General features: G+C 46.3%; 1 protein-coding gene across 1 annotated transcript in view; it reads right to left on the bottom strand.

The window, feature by feature from the left end:
- The window catches only part of ADAMTS17 (ADAM metallopeptidase with thrombospondin type 1 motif 17), a 401,986-nt gene that overhangs the window by 312,990 nt on the left and 67,840 nt on the right, over window positions 1-21,156 (bottom strand). The window contains exon 4 of the mRNA XM_055417694.2: window positions 15,474-15,646. Coding sequence (XP_055273669.2) covers window positions 15,474-15,646 — 173 coding nt within the window. The remainder of the gene's footprint in view (window positions 1-15,473; window positions 15,647-21,156) is intronic.

Raw genomic sequence — 21,156 nt, forward strand, 5'->3', positions numbered from 1 at the left:
AACAGCATACTCTTTCAGGCTTTTAAATAACTCAGCTGGAATACCATCACCTCCACTAGCTTTGTTCATAGTAAAGCTTCCTAAGGGCCAGTTGACTTCACACTCTAGGATGTATGGCTCTAGGGGAGTGACCACACCATTGTGGTTATTCAGTTAATTAAGACCTCTTTTGTAAAGTTCTGTGTATTCTTGCCACCTCTCCTCAAACTCTTCTGATTCTGTTAGGACCTTACTGTTTCTGTCCATTATTGTGCCCATCCTTGTATGAAATGTTCCCTTGATATCTCCAATTTTCTTGAAGAGATATCTAGTCTTTCCCACTCTGTTTTTTCCCTTGATTTCCTTGCATTACTCATTTAAGAAGGCTTTCTTATCTCTCCTGGCCATTCTCTGGAACTCTGCTAAGATTTAATCAATCTAGCTAAAGTTTTATCAATTTTGTCAGTTTTTCTGAAGAATCAGTTCTTGGCTTTACTGATTTTATCTACTGCTTTCCTATTCTTTATTTATTTCTGCTCTAATATTCCCGTCCTTTTGCTAGACTTGAGTTTAGTTTGCTCTTCTTGCTCCCTTAAGGTGTAAAGTTAGGTTATTAATTTGAGATCCTTTTTTTTTTAAAAGTAAGCATTTTACAGCTATACAAGTGCTTCTGAGCACTGCTTCCACTGTTTTCCATAAGTTTTGGTCCGTTGCATTTTCATTTTAACTCAGCCTCATGCATTTTCTCATTTCCCCTGTGATTTCTCCCTTGACCCACTGGTTGTACAAGAGTGTGTTGTTTAATTTCCACATATTTGTGAATTCTCCAATTTTCCTTCTGTTACTGATTTCTAACTTAATCCCACTGTGGTTAGAGAAGATACTTTGTATGATAATTTTTAAATCTGTGGGGACAATCTGTGAATATATACAGTATATCCTGAAGTATGTCCCATGTGCATTTGAAAAAAAGGAATATCCTGCTATTGTTGGGTAGTGTTCTGTGTATCTTGTTAGATCTAGTTGCCTTACTGTGTTCTTCAAGTCCTCTATTTCCTCACTCATCTACTGTCTAGTTTTCCTATTCACTACTAATAGTCTCTGTGTGTGTGTATGTGGAAAGGGGGAGCTGAAGTGTCTATTATTGCAGAAAACTGCGGAATTGTCACTAAAATTCCATAAAGTTTTGTTTCATATAATGATCTGTTATTAAGTGTATAAATACTTATAACTGCTCCATTTTCCTGCTGTATTGAATCTTTTATTATATACCAGATATTTTTGTCTCTTGTAACTTTTTCTGACTGAAGTCTATATTGTATCAGTATAACCACTCCTGATCTCTACAGTTACTATCTGCATGGACTATCTTTTTTATTCTTTTGCTTTTATTTGTGTCTTAATGTAAAGTCAGCCTCTTATACACACTGGAGCATTTCTTAGATCCATTCTACTAATCTGTCTTTAAAACAAAAACCAATTTTTAATTTTTTACTGGAGTATACTGCAGATGCTGATTGCAGCCATGAAATTAAAAGACGCTTACTCCTTAGAAGTAAAGTTATGACCAACCTAGATAGCATATTAAAAAGCAGAGACATTACTTTGCCAACAAAGGTCCATCTGGTCAAGGCTATGGTTTTTCCCGTGGTCATGTATGGATGTGAGAGTTGGACTGTGAAGAAAGCTGATAGCCGAAGAATTGATGCTTTTGAACTGTGGTGCTGGAGAAGACTCTTGAGAGTTCCTTGTACTGCAAGGAGATCCAACCAGTCCATTTTAAAGGAGATCGATCCTGGGTGTTCATTGGAAGGACTGATGCTAAAGCTGAAACTCCAATACTTTGGCCACCTCATGCAACGAGTTGACTCACTGGAAAAGACTCTGATGCTGGGAAAGGATGGGGGTGGGAGGAGAAGGAGATGACAGAGAATGAGATGGCTGGATGGCATCACCGACTCTATGGACAAGAGTTTGAGTGAACTCTGGGAGTTGATGATGGACAGGGAGGCCTGGCGTGCTGTGATTCATGGGGTCACAGAGGGTCGGACACGACTGAGTGACTGAACTGAACTGAACTGATAGCTGATCAACAGCAATGCTGCAACAGTTTTAGGTGAACAGGAAGGGACTCAGCCACACATATACATGTATCCATTCTTCCCCAAACTCAATCTGTCTTTTGACTAGAGAGTTTAACCTATAATTTAAGATAATTACTGACAAGGAGGGACTTACTTCTGCATTTTGCTATTTGGTGTTTTGTTTTTTTTTTTTTTGAGCTTCAAAGAATGGGCAGAATTTTATTTTATTATTTTTTTCATTTTTTTTCCTGTAACATGATTTTATTTATTTTTATTTTACAATAGTATATTGGTTGGTTTTGCCATACATTGACATGAATCTGCCCCGGATGTACATGAGTTCCCCCTCCCGAACCTCCCTCCCACCTCCCTCCTCCCCTTATCCTCCTCTGGGTCATCCCCGCATACCAGCCCCGAGCATCCTGTAACATGCATTGACCCTGAACTGGTGATTCATTTCACATATGATAATATACATGTTTCAATGCCATTCTCCCAAACCATCCCACCCTCACCCTCTCCCACAGAGTCCCAAAGACTGTTCTAAACATCTGTGTCTCTTTTGCTGTCCTGTATACAGGGTTATCATTTCCATCTTTCTAAATTCCATATATATGCGTTAGTATATTGTATTGGTGTTTTTCTTTCTGGCTTACTTCACTCTGTATAATAGGCTCCAGTTTCATCCACCTCATTAGAACTGATTCAAATGCATTCTTTTTAATGGCTGAGTAATACTCCATCGTGTATATGTACCAAAGCTTTCTTATCCATTCGTCTGCAGATGGACATCTAGGTTGCTTCCATGTCCTGGCTATTATAAACAGTGCTGCAGTGAACATGAGAGTACATGTGTCTCTTTCAATTCTGGTTTCCTCGGTGTGTATGCCCAGGAGTGTGATTGCTGGATCATATGGCAGTTCTATTTCCAGTTTTTTGAGGAACCTCCACACTGTTCTCCGTAGTGGCTGTATAGTTTGCATTCCTACCAACAGTGTAAGAGGGTTCCCTTCTCTCCACACCCTCTCCAGCATTTACTGCATGTAGAATTTTGGATAGCAGCCATTCTGACTGGTGTGAAATGGTATCTCATTGTGGTTTGGATTTGCATTTCTCTGATTATGAGGGATGTTGAGCATTTTTTCATGTGTTTGTTAGCCTTCTGTATGTCTTCTTTGAAGAAATGTCTATTTAGTTCTTTGGCCCATTTTTTGATTGGGTCATTTATTTTTCTGGAATTGAGCTGCAGGAGCTGCTTGTATATTTTAGAGAATAATTCTTTGTCAGTTGTTTCATTTGCTATTATTTTCTCCCATTCTGAAGGCTGTCTTTTCACCTTGCTTATAGTTTCCTTTGCTGTGCAGAAGCTTTTGATTTTAATTAGGTCCCATTTGTTTATTTTTGCTTTTATTTCCAATATTCTGGGAGGTGGGTCTTGGAGGATCCTGCTGTGATTTATGTCAGAGAGTGTTTTGCCTACGTTCTCCTCTAGGAGTTTTATATTTTCTGGTCTTACATTTAGCTCTCTAACCCCTTTTGAGTTTATTTTGGTGTATGGTGTTAGGAAGTGTTGTTCTAGTTTCATTCTTTTACAAGTGGCTGACCAGTTTTCCCAGCACCACTTGTTAAAGAGACTGTCTTTTCTCCATTTTATATTCTTGCCTCCTTTGTCAAAGTTAAGATGTCCATAGGTGCGTGGATTTATCTCTGGGCTTTCTATTTTGTTCCATTGATCTATATTTCTGTATTTATGCCAGTACCATACTGTCTTGATGACTGTGGCTTTGTAGTAGAGCCTGAAGTCCAGCAGGTTAATTCCCCCAGATCCATTTTTCTTCCTCAAGATTGCTTTGGCTATTTGAGTTTTTTTGTATTTCCATACAAATTGTGAGATTATTTGTTCTAGTTCTGTGAAAAATATCGTTGGTAGCTTGATAGGGATTGCATTGAATGTATAAATTACTTTGGGTAGTATACTCATTTTTACAATATTTATTCTTCCAATCCATGAACACGGTATATTTCTCCATTTATTAGTGTCCTCTCTGATTACTTTCACTAGTGTTTTATAGTTTCCTATGTACAAGTCTTTTGTTTCCTCAGGTAGATATATTCCTAAGTATTTAGTTCTTTTCGTTGCAACAGTGAATGGAATAGTTTCCTTAATTTCTCTTTCTATTTTCTCATTATTAGTGTATAGGAATGCAAGGGATTTCTGTGTGTTGATTTTATATCCTGCAACTTTACTGTATTCATTGATTAGCTCTAGTAGTTTTCTGGTAGAGTCTTTAGGGTTTTCTGTGTAGAGGATCATGTCATCAGTGAATAGTGAAAGTTTTACTTATTCTTTTCCAATTTGGATTCCTTTTATGTCTTTTTCTGCTCTGATTGCTCTGGCCAGAACTTCCAGAACTATGTTGAATAGTAGTAGTGAGAGTGGGCACCCTTGTCTTGTTCCTGACTTTAGGGGAAATGCTTTCAGTTTTTCACCATTGAGGATAATGTTTGCTGTGGGTTTGTCATATATAGCTTTTATTATATTGAGATATTTCCCTTCTATTCCCACTTTCTGGAGGGTTTTTATCATGAATGGATGTTGAATTTTGTTGAAGGCTTTCTTTGCATCTATTGAGATAATCATGATTTTTATTTTTCTTGTTAATGTTGTGTATTACGTTGATTGATTTGCGGATATTGAAGAATCCTTGCATTCCTGGGATAAAGCTCACTTGGTCATGATGTATGATCTTCTTCATGTGTTGCTGGATTCTGATTGCTAGAATTTTGTTAAGGAATTTTGCATCTATGTTCATCAGTGATATTGGCCTGTAGTTTTCTTTTTTTGTGGCATCTTTACCAGGTTTTGGGATTAGGGTGATGGTGGCCTCATAGAATGAGTTTGGAAGTTTCCCTTCCTCAGCAATTTTCTGGAAGAGTTTGAGTAGAACAGGTGTTAGCTCTTCTCTAAATTTTTGGTAGAATTCAGCTGTGAAGCCGTCTAGACCTGGGTTTTTGTTTGCTGGAAGATTTCCGATTATAGCCTCTAATTCCGTGCTTGTGATGGGTCTATTCAGATTTTCTATTTCTTCCTGGTTCAGTTTTGGAAAGGTGTACTTTTCTAGGAATTTGTCCATTTCTTCCAAGTTATTCATTTTATTGCCATATAACTGCTGATAGTATTCTCTAATAATCCTTTGTATTTCTGTGTTGTCAGTTGTGATCTCTCCATTTTCATATCTAATTTTATTGATTTGGTTCTTCTCCCTTTGTTTCTTGATGAGTCTGGCTAGTGGTTTGTCAATTTTATTTACCTTCTCAAAGAACCAGCTTTTGGCTTTGTTGAGTTTTGCTATGGTCTCTTTTGTTTCTTTTGCATTTATCTCTGCCCTAATTTTTAGGATTTCTTTCCTTCTGCTAACCCTGGGCTTCTTCATTTCTTACTTTTCTAGTTTCTTTAGTTGTAGAGTTAGGTTATTTAGTTGACTTTTTTCTTGTTTCTTGAGGTGTGCCTGTATTGCTATGAATTTTCCCCTTAGCACTGCTTTTCCAGTGTCCCAGAGGTTTTGGGTTGTTGTGTTTTCATTTTCATTCATTTCTATGCATATTTTGATTTCTCTTTTGATTTCTTCTATGGTTTGTTCATTATTCAGCAGCGTGTTGTTCAGCCTCCATATGTTGGCATTTTTAATAGTTTTTCTCCCATAATTGAGATCTAATCTTACTGCATTGTGGTCAGAAAAGATGCTTGGAATGATTTCAATTTTTTTTAATTTACCAAGGCTAGATTTATTGCCCAGGATGTGATCTATCCTGGAAAAGTTTCCGTGTGCGCTTGAGAAAAAGGTGAAATTCATTGTTTTGGGGTGAAATGTCCTATAGAGATCTATTAGGTCTAACTGGTCTATTGCATCATTTAAAGTTTGTGTTTCCTTGTTAATTTTCTGTTTAGTTGATCTATCCATAGGTGTAAGTGGGGTATTAAAATCTCCCACTATTATTGCATTGAGGTTAATTTCCCCTTTCATACTTTTTAGTAATTGTCTTACATATTGGGGTGTCCTATGTTGGGTGCATAAATATTTATAATTGTTATATCTTCTTCTTGGATTGATCCTTTGATCATTATGTAGTTTCCTTCTTTGTCTCTTTTCACAGCCTTTGTTTTAAAGTCTATTTTATCTGATATGAGTATTGCTACTCCTGCTTTCTTTTGGTCTCTATTTGCATGGAATATCTTTTTCCAGCCCTTCACTTTCAGTCTGTATGTGTCCCTCGTTTTGAGGTGGGTCCCTTGTAGACAACATATATGGGGGTCTTGTTTCTGTATCCATTCAGCCAGCCTTTGTCTTTTGGGTGGGGCATTCAACACATTTACGTTTAAGGTAAATTATTGATAACTATGATCCCGTTGCCATTTTCTTTATTGCTTTGGGTTCAAGTTTATACACCCTTTCTGTGTTTCCTGTCTAGAAAAGATCCTTTAGCATTTGTTGGAGAGCTGGTTTGGTAATGCTGAATTCTCTCAGCTTTTGCTTGTCTGTAAAGCTTTTGATTTCTCCTTCATATTTGAATGAGATCCTTGCTGGGTACAGTAGTCTGGGCTGTAGGTTATTTTCTTTCATCACTTTAAGTATGTCTTGCCATTCCCTCCTGGCCTGAAGAGTTTCTGTTGAAAGATCGGCTGTTATCCTTATGGGAATCCCCTTGTGTGTTATTTGCTGTTTTTCCCTTGCTGCTTTTAATATTTGTTCTTTGTGTTTGATCTTTGTTAATGTGATTAATATGTGTCTTGGAGTATTTCGCCTTGGGTTTATCCTGTTGGGGACTCTCTGGGTTTCTTGGACTTGGGTGATTATTTCTTTCCCTATTTTAGGGAAGTTTTCAACTATTATCTCCTCAAGTATTCTCTCATGGTCTTTCTTTTTGTCTTCTTCTTCTGGGATTCCTATGATTCTAATGTTGGAGCATTTAACATTGTCCCAGAGGTCTCTAATATTGTCCTCATTTCTTTTAATTCGTTTTTCTTTTTTCCTGTTTCATTTATTTCTACAATTCTATCTTCTAGCTCGCTTATCCTGTCTTCTGCCTCCGTTATTCTACTGTTTGTTCCCTCCAGAGTGTTTCTGATCTCATCTATTGCATTATTCATTGTATATTGACTCTTTTTTATTTCCTCTAAGTCTTTATTAAACCTTTCTTCCATCTTCTCAGTCCTTTTCTCCAGGTTATTTATCTGTAACTCCATTTTGCTTTCAAGATTTTGAATCATTTTCACCACCAAAATTCGAAATTCTTTATCAGGTAGATTCCTTATATCTTCCTCTTTTGTTTGTGTTGGTGGGCATTTATCTTGTTCCTTTACTTGCTGGGTATTTCTCTGCCTCTTCATCTTGCTTATATTGCGTTGCTTGGGGTGGCCTTTCCCTCTTCTGGCCGTTCGTGGAGTTCTCTTTATTATGCAGTTTCCTCGCTGTGTGTGGGGTTGGACGGGTGACTTGTCAAGGTTCCCTGGTTAGGGAAGCTTGTGTTGGTGTTCTGGTGGGTGGAGATGGATTTCTTCTCTCTGGAGTGCAATGAAGTGTCCAGTAATGAGTTATGCGATGTCAGTGGGTTTGGAGTGACTTTGGGTAGCCTGTATACTGAAGCTCAGGGCTATTTTCCTGTGTTGCTGGAGAATTTGCGTGGTATGTCTTGCTCTGGAACTTGTTGACCCTTGGGTGGTGCTTGGTTTTAGTGTAGGTATAGAGGCGTTTGATGAGCTCCTATCGATTAATGTTCCCTGGAGTCAGGAGTTCTCTGGTGTTCTCAGGATTCAGGCTTAAGCCTCTTGCCTCTGATTTTTGGTCTTATTCTTGGAGTAGTCTCTAGACTTCTCTATCTGTCACTTCCAAGGTGATTCCCTCTGTTTTAGCTTCTGTTTGCTGGTCTCTTCAGTGTCTAATTTCCGCCCTGACACTAGGGTGTGGGTGGACACTTTTTAAGGCTCAGTTGTTCAGTCCTGTTCTGGGAAGGGAGGAACACTGCAGACAAATATCTCTGGCATCTGTGGGGAGTGCTCGCAGTGTCTCGGCCACACTGGGTTTGCTCCCGCTCACAGTACGTGTGTTGTCCCAGTCTACACTGCACAGGCTCTAGGTTGCTCTGCCGGAAACTCTCCAAGTACGGCGCTGGGTTGTATGCACTTCCCAGGTCTGAGCAGCTTAAGTTCAGTTTCTCGGGTACTCCACAAAGGCGCAGACTTGGTTGGGCCTGTGTTTTGTGCCTTCCCGGTCCGAGCAGCTCAGGTGACCAGGTGTTTGGCGAGTGCGGTCGCTGCAACTTATCGCCTCCCCAGTCCCTGCCACTCGGTTTTCTGGGTGTTCAACCTGCGCACCTTCTCAGGCGGATATCGACCGGCCCGAGCCCAAGAGGTCTTGATTAGCAACAAGCCTGCCTGCAGTTTGTATCAGATGCCTTTCTGGGGCCACGGTTGCCCCCTCCGGCTCTGGCTGCCCTCCCTGCCTGTCTTGGCGGGGGATGGGGGATGGGCCAACCACAGCCGGCTCGCTCTGCTCAGCCATTTGTTCTGTGAGCGGGGCTGGCGGAGTCTTAGGTTAGAGCTTTCCGTCTTTTCGTGGGGAAGCTATCCCACAGTCTGCTTTGCCCTCGCAGCATTCAAGCCCACTCCTCTCTCTAAGCAGTTCAGCCGGCTCCTCCCTGCCCAGCCCCCGCTTGCTAATGGTGGATGCAGGCGTCTGTGCAGCTTCTCCGCTGGGAGTTACCGTTTGGTGGGTAATTTGTGGGTTTTAATTGTTTCTTTCTTTTTCCTCCTGGTTATGTGGCCCTCTGAGGTTCCAAGGCTTGCCACAGACTCATCAGTGAGAGTGTTTCCTGGTGTTTGGAAACGTCTCTCTTTTTAAAGCCTCCCTTCCTGGGATGGAGCTCCGTCCTTACCTCTTCGGTGTCTCTTTTTATCTTTTATGTTTTTTCCTACCTCCTTTAGAAGACAATGGGCTGCTTTTCTGGGTGCCTGATGTCCTCTGCCAGCATTCAGAAGTTGTTTTGTGGACTTTACTCTGCGTTCAAATGTTCTTTTGATGAATTTGTCGGGGAAAGAGTGGTCTCGCCGTCCTATTCCACCGCCATCTTGTTCCCTCCATTTTGCTATTTGTTTTCTATGTGTTTTATAGCTTTTGGGGGCCTTCACTTCCTGCATTAGTGATTTTTTTTTGCATGTTTCATTTTTTATGGTGAAATTTTTAAATTCCCTTCCCAGTTCCTTTTGGGTATATTTTATAGCTATTTTCTTTGTGATCGCTATGAGCATAATATTTAACGTCCTAAAGTCATAGCTTTCTGATTTTATACCAACCTGAATTCAACAGTACACAGAAACTTTGCAGCAAGATGGTTTTTAAAAAGCAAAAATAAATAAATAAATAAATATATGGAATTATAAATCAAGACAAGAACCACCAAGGAAAAAGCAGACTGCTATGATAAAGAAAACAGCATGGCCTTTTCAGAGGAGTCAGCAAGGAAGGCCTCTCTAAGGGGACATTTATACGGAGACATAAGACACAGAAGCCAACTCTGTATGAAGTGGGGCAAAGACCATTCCTGACAAAGAGATACTACAAGTCAGAGAGGAGCCCACTGGGGTCCCTGAGAAACAGTGGTGCACAGGGCCAGGAGTTCATGCTGGCATGGAGCAGGGAGTGAAGCCCAGAAGTGGGTGGGCGCCGGCCACACGGCCTGGGAGGGCAGGGGGGTGGGGAAGATTTCCACATCCACCAAAAGGGAAGCCACAAAGCGCCTCAGAGCTCCTAGTGACAATGTCCTAATTCTGTCGGAAGATCTTTCTAGCCATTCTGTAGCAAGGATTCAAGAGGGAAGACAATGTAAGTGAGGAGCCCAGGAAGATACTCCTGCAATTGTCAAGATAAAAAACAATGGTGGTCAGTCCAGAGCAGAGACGGAAAGAAAGGGTCTGAGATACGCGGTCTCCCTTATGACCAGGTGGTACAGGGAACCCTCACCCTGTGAGGCCCTCACTGGCTCTGCACCCCGAACTCCCCACAAGCCTCTATCCTCGTCTTGTAAAATGAGAATGAGGAAACCCACCAAGGATGAGGAGGAAGTGACATGAAATCACGAAGCTTCCATCTGGACTAGTCAAGGCACCACAAACACCCTTTCTTCCCCCGAGACACGGGCCATCCGGCTGCTGGCTGACACAGACCTCATGCACTACAAGTCTGCGATGCTACAAGAACTGTGAGCGCTTGGCACCAAACCCCCACACTCTGCCAACTGCGGGTGGGCTACCACACACCCAGGCCCCACGAGCCCCCTGGCCTGACTTGGGGACAGGGACTTGTCTGGGTTTAGCCCCTGTGGTCAGAGTGGCACGTAGGAGTTGGGTCAGTCCCCCGCCTACAGAGACCCAAGTGGGAGGGCGGGGAGGTGGGTGGGCACTTGGACATCAGCCCCAGACGGTGCTGGAGAGAAACCCATGGAATAAAGGCGGCAACCTCTCCAGCAAATTTCCTTCCAAATCCAGAGGAGTGAAGGAGACAGAGCTGTTTCAACCCTACACGCCCACAGAAAACATGGTACACCAGGAGAGAGAGGGCAGGCTGGCCTCCCCTTCTTGCCGGCTGCACCTGGGGGCCTTGTCTAACGACACAGCTCCTCAGTTCAGCCACCACCCTTCCCTGGCATCCCGGCTTAGAGATGATCTTACTGAATAACAGAGATCCCTTTTCTGAAACAGCTATGGGCAGGACAGACAGAATTCTTTGTATTTTTAACACTAGGGTTTGAGAAACTTAAGGACGCTGGAGGTGGTGGAGGGTGGCCTTGTTTAAAGCAAGGTATGTTGTCTGAATGCAACTGGTTCTTAAATATTCTGAACAGCGACTCACAGAGCAACAGAAACAGGTTGCCAGTGGTGACAGTCAGTGTGAGCAGGTCAGACGCTCTGCTTCCATTTGTTTTTTGGCCTCTCCAAGAAGCAGACGACTGAAGGGCTAAGTGTCAGTGTACAAATGTCATGTGCCCTTCACCAAAGCGGCACTGCCCTTATTAGGCAGCCCTCGTTAAGAAACATCTAAATCCCAAATGAATGTAATTGACCCAGATGTGCCCTCAGGCAGCAGGATCTGGAGCCACCAACATCTTAGTATCAGCAGCTGAAGAGGCGTGAAGAGTGTCAAGCTGAAGTCAAGCATTGCCACCACTCAGCCCCTGTCACTCAGTCCTTACAGCTCGTGGGGAGACCAACACTCCCACAAACAACCCCTCTCCGACCTGTGATAAATGAAACAGCACCCCTTGTCCACATGATAAAACTATGAAAGCAAATATCAAACTAGGAGCTTTGCCTTATTACTACTTTAGCTGTTGTAATGAATGTTTATTCCCTGGACTTGTGCCCTGGACAAAAAATAAATAAATGAGATGAAATTACCTACAGGTGAGAGAGCCTGGTGCTGAGCCAGCCCCCGCAGGCCTCCTCTGGGCTCTGCTCTGGGCGACTGCAGCACAGCAGCCCGTCATTAACCAGTCTCCAGGGAGGCCAGGGCTTGTGCAGCCATAGAGCTCAGGGATATTTCTCAGAAATCAGGGCCAAACACCATTAAAAGCTGAAACAGGGGCAATTCCACTTCTGGGTACATACCCAAAAGAAGTGAAAGCAGGGACTCAGACTGTATATCCGCATCCACAGCAGCATTATTCAAAAGAGCCTAAAGGAGGAAGCAATCGAACGTTTATCAGTAGATGAACAGACAAAATGCAGTCTGTCCATACGATGGAATATTATGTAGCCAAACAGGAAGGAGATTCTGACACCTCCGACAACATGGACCAACCTGGAGGACATCATGCTGAGTGAAAATCAACCAGTCACAAAAGAACAAATACTGTCTGACTCCACTCATATGAGGTCCTTCAGTTCAGTTCAGTCGCTCGGTTGTATCCGACTCTTTGTGACTCCATGAATCACAGCACGCCAGGCCTCCCTGTCCAACACCAACTCCCGGAGTTCACTCAAACTCATGTCCACAGAGTCGGTGATGCCATCCAGCCATCTCATTCTCTGTCGTCCCCTTCTCCTCCTGTCCCCAGTCCCTCCCAGCATCAGTCTTTTCCAGTGAGTCAACTCTTTGCATGAGGTGGCCAAAGTATTGGAGTTTCAGCTTCAGCATCAGTCCTTCCAATGAACACCCAGGATCGATCTCCTTTAGAATGGACTGGTTGGATCTCCTTGCAGTCCAAGGGACTCTCAAGAGTCTTCTCCAGCACCACAGTTCAAAAGCATCAATTCTTCGGCGATCAGTTTTCTTCACAGTCTTGCTGGCCTTAGGGGTGTCCAATTCAAATGGAAGCGTAGCTGTCGGGGCTGGGGGAGGGGACCATGGGGAGCCAGTGTCAAATGAACAGTTTCAGTTCTGCACAAGACGAAAGGAATTCCAGGGACGGATGGTGACAATGGCGGTACAGCAATGTGAATGTACCTAATGTTACGGAGCTGCAGGCTTAAAGGGTGAGACAGAGACTTTTATGGTATGTATTTATTACCATAAGTTTTAAAAATCTGGAGAAGGAAAGAAAGGAAGGAAAAAAGGGAGAGGAAGGAAAGGGTGGGGGGAGAAAGGAAAGAAAAGAAGTTAATGGAATTCCTAGAGCTGATGACTTTGAAAGGGAGGGTGACCTGGAGCCTCATGGTATGCCCGTGTCCACGGATCAGCCCTGGATTGGTCCCCCAGCAGGTCCACATCACTGGGTTTTGCAGACGACCACGTCCTACGGGGAGGTCTGTGGGTCCAGAGGGTAACTCACCTTCAAGACTCCATGCACCACCAAAGCAGCCTCGGCCTTAGTGCATGGCCTGTCTGTGGTGGGGGTGGGGGACAGACAGATGGAGTTTCCTGCAAATTGATAGGTGTCCCCAAAGCAAGCACTGGCAAGTCAACGGGACAGAGGTCGAGGTACCAGTCTTGACTTCACAGTGGGCGGGAACGCCGTGGGCCTCACCATCCCCGTCAGCCCAGGGTGAGGCTCACGATCATCTGTTTCCCCGTGGCCAGTTACAGACAGGCCTGGCCTGACGGCCACAATCCTGCCAGGGACTGCCTGTGTGGCCCTGCCACGTCTCCAGCCTCTCTGTTCTTGGGCCGCCTCCAGCATCTCTCAGTCACTGTGGCACAGCCAGGGCCTGGCCCTTTCCACTTTCCGTGATCTGTATGTGCTTTTGTCACCAGGCACAAGGCCCCTGGGGCAGCTAAAGTCCCGGGGGTGGTTAAGGCCCTGCCTTGAGGCTGCTCACACACAGGCAGCCAGCTCAAAGTGGTTCTGGCCTCAGAGCAGGGCTCCTGCTGCAGGTGTGTCTGGGCCTAACCCCTCACTGGTACCCCCTCACCTGCTTCCCTCTCCAAAGTCCTCCTTGACCTCAGTTCCACCCAGTGAGGCTCTTTTCTCTTCTCTCCCTCAGCCAAGATCTTCTGCAATGCTGTTTCTACTTCTTCACTTCATCTCATCCCAGTTTGCCCCTACCCAGCTTCCACCCCCAGCAATCCCTAAAGTGAAAGTGAAGTCGCTCAGTCCTGTCCGACTCTTTGCAACCCCCATAGACTGTAGCCTATGAGGCTCCTCCGTCCATGGGTTTTTCCAGGCAAGAGTAATGGAGTGGGTTGCCATTTTCTTCTCCAGGGGATCTTCCCCACCCAGGGATGGAACCCGGGTCTCCTGCATTGCAAGCAGACGCTTTTACCATCTGAGCCACCAGGGAACCAATCCCTGAAGCTACTCTGTTGGGGCCGGCAGCAGCATCAGGTGTTGTTAACCACTCCCTTCCCACACCTCTCACCCGGCTCAAGGATAACCCACACTGGGTCTGTCTGCCTTCCCGCCCAGCCCTGACCCCAGCACTCCACTGTGCCTCTGAGGGCAGCTTCTCTCTACCCGCTGTGCTCTGCTCGGCCCGGCCCAGGCCAGCCGCACCAACAGCTGCAGCCCCAGCCCCGTGCCCAGCAGCCTTAGTCCCTTCGTTCAGCCAGGCCCACCATCCTGAGCTCGAACAGTGAACTCAAAGCTAGCTTGTCCAGACTGGAACCCTCGCTGCGTCCCCAAACACTCTGCTCCTTTTCCCGTCCAGCAGCCCCGCCAACCATCCAGGCGCCCAGAGCATAGCTCGGGAGTACCCTGGGTCTCTCTTGCCTCTGCCTTTCCAGGCCAGGCGCCCAGCCCTGTGGGTCTCTCCTCCCAGCACGCCCTCCTCCTCAGAGGATCACCTCCTCCACCCCCACGCCCACCCCTTAGTTCAGACACTCTCCTCACACACGCCATTCCCAGTGCTCCTTCTTGCCTTTCCAACTCCAGTCCCCCAGGCACAGCTGTGAGGCTGTCCTTCCAGACCTTAGTCCATGCACGTTTCCACCTCCCCTCGGGAGGCCTCACCCGCCCTGCCCACCCTTGACTCTGCACCCCCCGTCATTAAGGCTGCTCCCCCTCCCAGCTGCAGCCACACCAGTCTACCTGTCCTCCTCAAGATGTAGCTCCTGCGGCACCCCCTGTGTGACCTGCCACTGCTCCCCCAGGTGGGCAAGCACCTTTGCTTGCCAATGCCCCCACACTTTGGGGCGATCACTCCCCAGCCCGCCACCTGGCCCCCCGGCTCCCTGCAGAGCTGCCTACTCAAGCACAGATGCTTCGCCCATCTGTGACACCACTGCGTTCTGCGGAAAGGACCGGGTCTTTTAGGATTTGTAACTGGCACCTACCACAATGCCAGGAGATCTTCAAAATTGCTTATTAGGAGGGTGGATGGATGGTAGAGTGGGGATGCAGACAAACATCCTTCTGTGTCTAAAGTTTAAGGTGGGCGGCCCCTCCCCACCTACCCACCATATGAAGGCTTCCCTCCTCCGTCCACTCATCAAACCAGAGAAGACACAGATTCCTTCCTTGGTTCCCTCAATTAGACAACCTCTCTTCCTTGCACATGACCAGCTCTGTTTTACACTAAAGTCGGACATTGATTCTTTGTACTAGACAGTTGGCTCCTTAGAGCAGGACTGACTTACTCAGCGTTGACTCCTGTGAGAGGGGCCTTCACCCACAGAAAGGGTCTTGGGAGGCCTCGAGTGGGGAGCACCGGCAGACTCCACTACCAGAGGACTCCCATCGCCGGGCGGACTCTCATCACTGGGTGGACTCCCACACTGGGCAGACTCCGGTCTCCGGGCGGACTCCAGCACTGACCCTGCACCAGCCCCGCTCAGCACTCAGGCCTCTGCCTAGGGCGCCCCCCTGCCCCTTGTGCCCCACCTGCCCAGGGGTGGCAAGTCTGCATGTGAGGCCACCCCTGACTCAGGAGCAAAGGCCAGCGCCACGTGCAGAGCCCTCTCCAGGAGGAAGCCGACTCACCATGTTCATGACGGTGAGGATGAACCTCTGGGCAGCCTCAGCGCCGTGGTACTGCACCATGTCAGCATCGGCCACCACCAGGGTCTCCACCGTGTGTTCGCTGGTCAGCCGGATAGCATTCCTCCGCTGCCGCCCATCCCGCAACGGCCGGCCCCTTCTTGGCTTCTTCTTTTCTAGAAAACAACGGAGATGTTCCTGCAGCACTTTGCGTGTTGGCTTCCTATCCACATGGTGAACAGGGCTCTCACCGCACCTCCCCAAGAGAATGACCAGGCTTCCTGGCCAGTGGCTGGGCCTGGCGCCCCCTGCCCTCCGTTGCCACAGTCAAGCCTGCGTGCTTGGGGCCAGATGTCACAAAGGACATTCCCGTCCACCATGGCAGCGAGGGGGGCGGAAAGGGCTGAAGACCACAGAATGGAAAATCTGCCCCTGTGGAGAATGAGGAGGACAGTCTGTGGAGGAAAGGAAGCCTGGGCTGGGCAGGGAGGGTTAATGACCCAGACCCACAAGGCTTTCTGAAAGCACCAGGACCCATTGCTGGTAACTGGGGCCAGCAAGCAAAGGCCTGGAAGTGGGTGCCCCACAGACCAAGCTGATAGTCAGGAATAAGGAGCCATTAGCAGGCAAAATGGAGAAGGCAATGGCAAGCCACTCCAGTACTCTTGCCTAGAAAATCCCATGGATGGAGGAGCCTGGTAGGCTGCAGTCCATGGGGTCGCTAAGGGTCAGACACGACTGAGCGACTTCACTTTCACTTTTCACTTTCCACTTTCACACATTGGAGAAGGAAATGGCAATCCACTCCAGTGTTCTTGCCTGGAGAATCCCAGGGACAGGGGAGCCTGGTGGGCTTCTGTCTATGGGTTCACACAGAGTCGGACATGGCTGAAGTGACTTAGCAGCAGCAGCAGGCAAAAAAGCAGTATTTCAAAAAAACAACAAAAAAACAAAGCACAATAGGAAAAAAAAACCACAGGACACACATCGAGGCCAAGATTCGAGTTTGCTGTTTCCTCACCACAGGGAAGGGATATTAGTAAACAGTGAGTAACCCTCTGCTAACTCTTCAGATCAGCTGACTTTCTAGAAGACCTTACTTTGCTAAACATCTAGGGTTATTACTGAGTCCGGAACATCTGGACACAAAGCCGCCATGTGAGGATTGACATACAGATTTGTGGGTGCAAACACCTCTGACCAACATCAAAGGTTGATGTCAATAACATGCACTTTCAGAATCCGAATGTGAACAGAAAGGCAGTTCCTTAATTTGATAGCTATTATTTCCATTTTTACATCAGCCCACACGGAAGCCTTTCTTTGGGATTGGAATGAAAGTCTTCCGTGTGGGCTGATGTAAAAATGGAAATAATAGCTATCAAATTAACGAACTGCCTTTCTTTCTCTCCTTGGAAGAAAAGTTATGACCAACCTAAACAGCTTATTAAAAAACAGAGACATTACTTGCCCAAAAAAGGTCCATCTAGTCAAAGCTATGATTTTTCCAGTAATCATGTATGGATGTGAGAGTTGGACTATAAAGAAAGCAGAGCACTAAAGAATTGATGCTTTTGAACTGTGGTGTTGAGAGTCCCTTGGACTGCAAGGAGATCCAACCAGTCCATCCTAAAGGAAATCAGTCCTGAATATTCATTGGAAGGACTGATGCTGAAGCTGAAACTCCAATACTTTGGTCACCTGATGCAAAGACTCATTAGAAAAGCCCCTGATGCCAAGAAAGATTGAAGGCGGGAGGAAAAGGGAATAACAGAAGATGAGATGGTTGGATGGTATCACTGACTCGATGGACATGAGTTTGAGTAAACTCTGGGAGGCCTGGCGTGGTGCAGTCCATGGAGTCGCAAAGAGTCAGACACAACTGAGCAACTGAACTGAACACAGAAGCCAGCTCTGCTACAACCTCTATGCAATAAGCTCAGCCCATAGATGTACAAACTGGTTTCATACAGTGAATCATTCTAGAACCAAAGATGCACCAAAAAACCCTGAAATACAGCTCATAGTGTATAAAGAAAAACAGTCTGTGCAGTGAGACAAACTGAGAAACAGTCCACGACCACAGAGAAAGCCAATGATGGTAAAGCAGTGGGCAGCCATGGAAAGCACAGTTGTGAAGATTGTTTAGTGATGTAGAGACAAGCACTTGTAAGTCTATATATACTTAAATCACAGGTTGGCAAAGGTTAACACACAAGCATCTTCAGGCCCAAAGATGATAACCTTCTTTAGGAAGAACTCAACTAAAATACGAACCGTGGGTGATGTGTGATCTTCAGTTACCTTTTTTCCTCTGTATTTTCCAAATTTATACAATGGAACAAGTTTTTATTTAAAGTATTATCCCTGAGTCTGAGAAAACCCCGGAAGTCACTTTTAAACTATAAGCAATAAAACAGAGGGCCTGGGGAGCAAAATATTCTGACTTATCACAGAAACACAAGAGACTGTCTTGTCAACCTGCAGAGTGGTTCCCTCCTCCCCAAAGCCAGGCTCACCTCCCATGGAGACTTCCAGGCCTTAGGAGTGGAATTTGGGAAGGCAGGGTCTATTCTAAGAGAAAAAATACAGTCCCAGATGGTACTGCCTTTGCACATGGCCAGAATGAAAGAGGCCCCTAGTTGGCAATCAAATCCTGAGCTCAGCATGCTTGCCGGGCCCTCACTGCCTGGATCAGGCCAACCTATTCATCTTGGAATATGTGATAAGCCACACCATCCCCACTTTAAAGCAGCATAAGTGAAGGGTCACCCAAATAGGAGCTTTGCTGTAACCAGCACACCCACCTTTTCCAAGGTGATGAAGAAACAAACTGTGCCACAGCTCCTCCCTAAACTGGAAGTTACTACCCACCTTTCCGCATTCCCAACTCATGGATTCCTCTGCAGCTACTCCCCACACTGGCTGCTTATTTTCACCATGTCCGTGTTTTCTGGTTCCTGCATGAATAGAGCTGCATTTTTAGCAGTCTAAAGGATGCATTAGTAATATTTCTCTGGAAGATGCTGGGCTGAAACAGGTAAGTGTGAGTGCTTTCCTAGAAAGGTAGCCCAGCACTTCCCACCAGAGGAGCAGATGACCCCTGGACTTTTCACACAGCAAAACACTGTACTGGGCACCCGTCTTTCAAGTAGGACCAATAGTAACTGCCTCTCCCTCCCTGATGGACCTGGAAGAGCTAACAAATGGTGCCACAAAGGGTGTAATGTTGCGCGATCACATCTGCCCAGGATACTCAGTCACAGGTGAAACACAAGTCAGGGGCTCTGCGGTTGTTAAAGGGTTTGCAACGACGACGACTTGGTCTGCCCCTTTCACCCCCAGCCCCGGGCCCAGTATGTGTTGTGAAGTGAACACTCACTGAAGGAGTGCATGCTTGAGTGGGTGGCTGAATGAATGCATGGATGGATGAGTGAGTGGAATCCCTATTTCCCACATAACAAAGCTGAAGTCAAGCCCTGGGCAGGGGTGGATTTGGCCCTAGAACCCAGGCCTCACCCCACAGCTCTGACTCTCCTGCCTGCACTGCTTTGGGTGTAAACAGGCTCCTCAGTGTCATCTGAACTTAAAACACAGGGACGGGAAAGGCCACGAAAAACTCAGCAGGAAAGGACTCTGTGCATGGCCTTGACTGCTGCAGGACCTGAGCAGGAGGAGCAGCCTTCTGCCTCCACGCACACCAGGCCATTGAGTCAGAGCAGCAAGTACAAGGCCGGCCCCCAGGGCACGCATGCTCCTGCTGTGTCCCCTCACCAACAACAGTGAACTGGGGCTGTCACACCGCAACCACGCTAGGTGGGTTGGCGATCCCCCCACGCGTTCAAGGATGTGAACTGGTGTTCACGGACGCCCCGGTGCTTCGTCCTTTCCCAAGCATGAGAAGAGGAGCCTTAAGACTTGAATCAGATCCCCACAGCCAGCTGGGTTTCAGGAAGTCAGAATTTTTCAGATTTCACGGGACAGTGTGGTGTCCGGGCCGTACACTGAACACCCTTTCCAGGGACGTCTAGGACAGCAAGGCCTCATCAAAGGCAATACTCTTTCTGCAGTGGAATGAGTACATAAAGACACTCAACAGTCAGCATACAGAAGCCTGGATTGGGGAACAGCAGGTAAGACAGCGAGGACCTGTATTCCCTCTCCTACACGTGGGAACAGGAGGAGCAGAAGGCAGCTCACCGCCCTCCTCAATCCCTGCTCCCAGCAACCCCTCCATCGGCAAAGCTCTACAACCATCACGCCTGATGATTCTTCCTTTCCTACAGGGAGAGCAGAACCATAATCTATTTTTACCTTTAATTCCATGAACTACATCAATATTCCCTAATAAAGTCTCAGCAATTTCAATATTCACAGATGAGAAGCATATTGAAAAGCAAGAAGAAAAACATCAATTTTAGAATAACATGGGTGCTGAATTCTAGACCTCACAGGAGAAGTCAAAATTGAGGCCAAGCAGGCAGGCAGCCACCTGGGGGCCCTCCAGGCTCACTTGGTAATCAGCTGTCTCCCTCCACTGTGGGAACCGGGGAGGCGGCCCTCACCCCACCGATGAGGACAGACCGCAGCCTGTGAGGCCCCGGGTCTGTTGTCACAGACGCCGGGGATCACTCCCAAGTCCAGCCCAACAGTGTCTTTTGCCAGAACGTCGCTGGGGCTTGGTGCTGACTTGGTAGACTTTCAATCTCGGGCTTCACATTATTTTTCTTACATTTATTTTCCCTTTGCCCCAATTATCCATTAAAGAAGAAAATGGTGTGTGTTTATGCAAGTTACCATGAACCTTTGGGACAAGATGCGGGAGAGAAGAAGACAAGGAAGAAACCAAAGGCATTCTAAACACTGTACATTTAGCATATTCAAATTATTCTAAGAGCTTGGGGAGTGTTCAAAATGCTTAGCAAGTATATAATTTACTGTAGTTATTAGTTTTGCTCTTGGTAAAGGAAAAAATAAGCTCAGTTATAAATTGTCAAACTCTATGTAGAACAGATACTACTTTAGTTTAACAACAACAGAGTAATTAGGTATTCACTAGGGAAAACCAATGCATAAACTACAAAATACTTGGTGTAAGAATTCAAACAGCGGAAGTCAGCCCTGAAGTCACTCTATGTCCTGCAAGGAGGATCCTTTCAGGTCTGATTCTACAACGTCATCTCCAGGGAAAACCTCAGGTTATTCCTCATATGAGCCCTGCCAGCTGCAGAAGCAAATCAGAGGGAAAATAGACACTGTGGAGGGAATGGAGGCAGCTGCCCAAGGACACTGGGCTTTTCACACTGGGAAGACAAAGACGAGCCTCTCCCCTAGGAACTGGGTGGAAGGCATCCAACATGCTTACAGAGTCAACAAGAACATGCACACTTAACCTGAACTTGGCGTTCAAGCCAGAAACATAAACATTTCCCACACGCAGCACTCAAGGTCCAGATACAAGAACGTCCCCACCTGGGCACACTAGCGCAGTGGACAGCCAGAACCCTCAGCCCCGGGGCAGAGTCCAGAGCCACACGTTCCTTTAGCTGCCCTGACCATGGGTTTTCCCCAGCTCACTCGTGGGCAGGACGAGAACAATCCTGTCAGAAGCCCTTGCACCTCTGCAATGTGTTGCCAAGAATTCACCTGAGGCCAGAGGACGGCCACCTGTCCCTCGTTCTCATCT

This window comes from Moschus berezovskii, chromosome 21 (assembly GCF_049115385.1).
Source record: "Moschus berezovskii isolate FMDL1 chromosome 21, NW_MosBer_1.0, whole genome shotgun sequence".
Taxonomy (NCBI): domain Eukaryota; kingdom Metazoa; phylum Chordata; class Mammalia; order Artiodactyla; family Moschidae; genus Moschus; species Moschus berezovskii.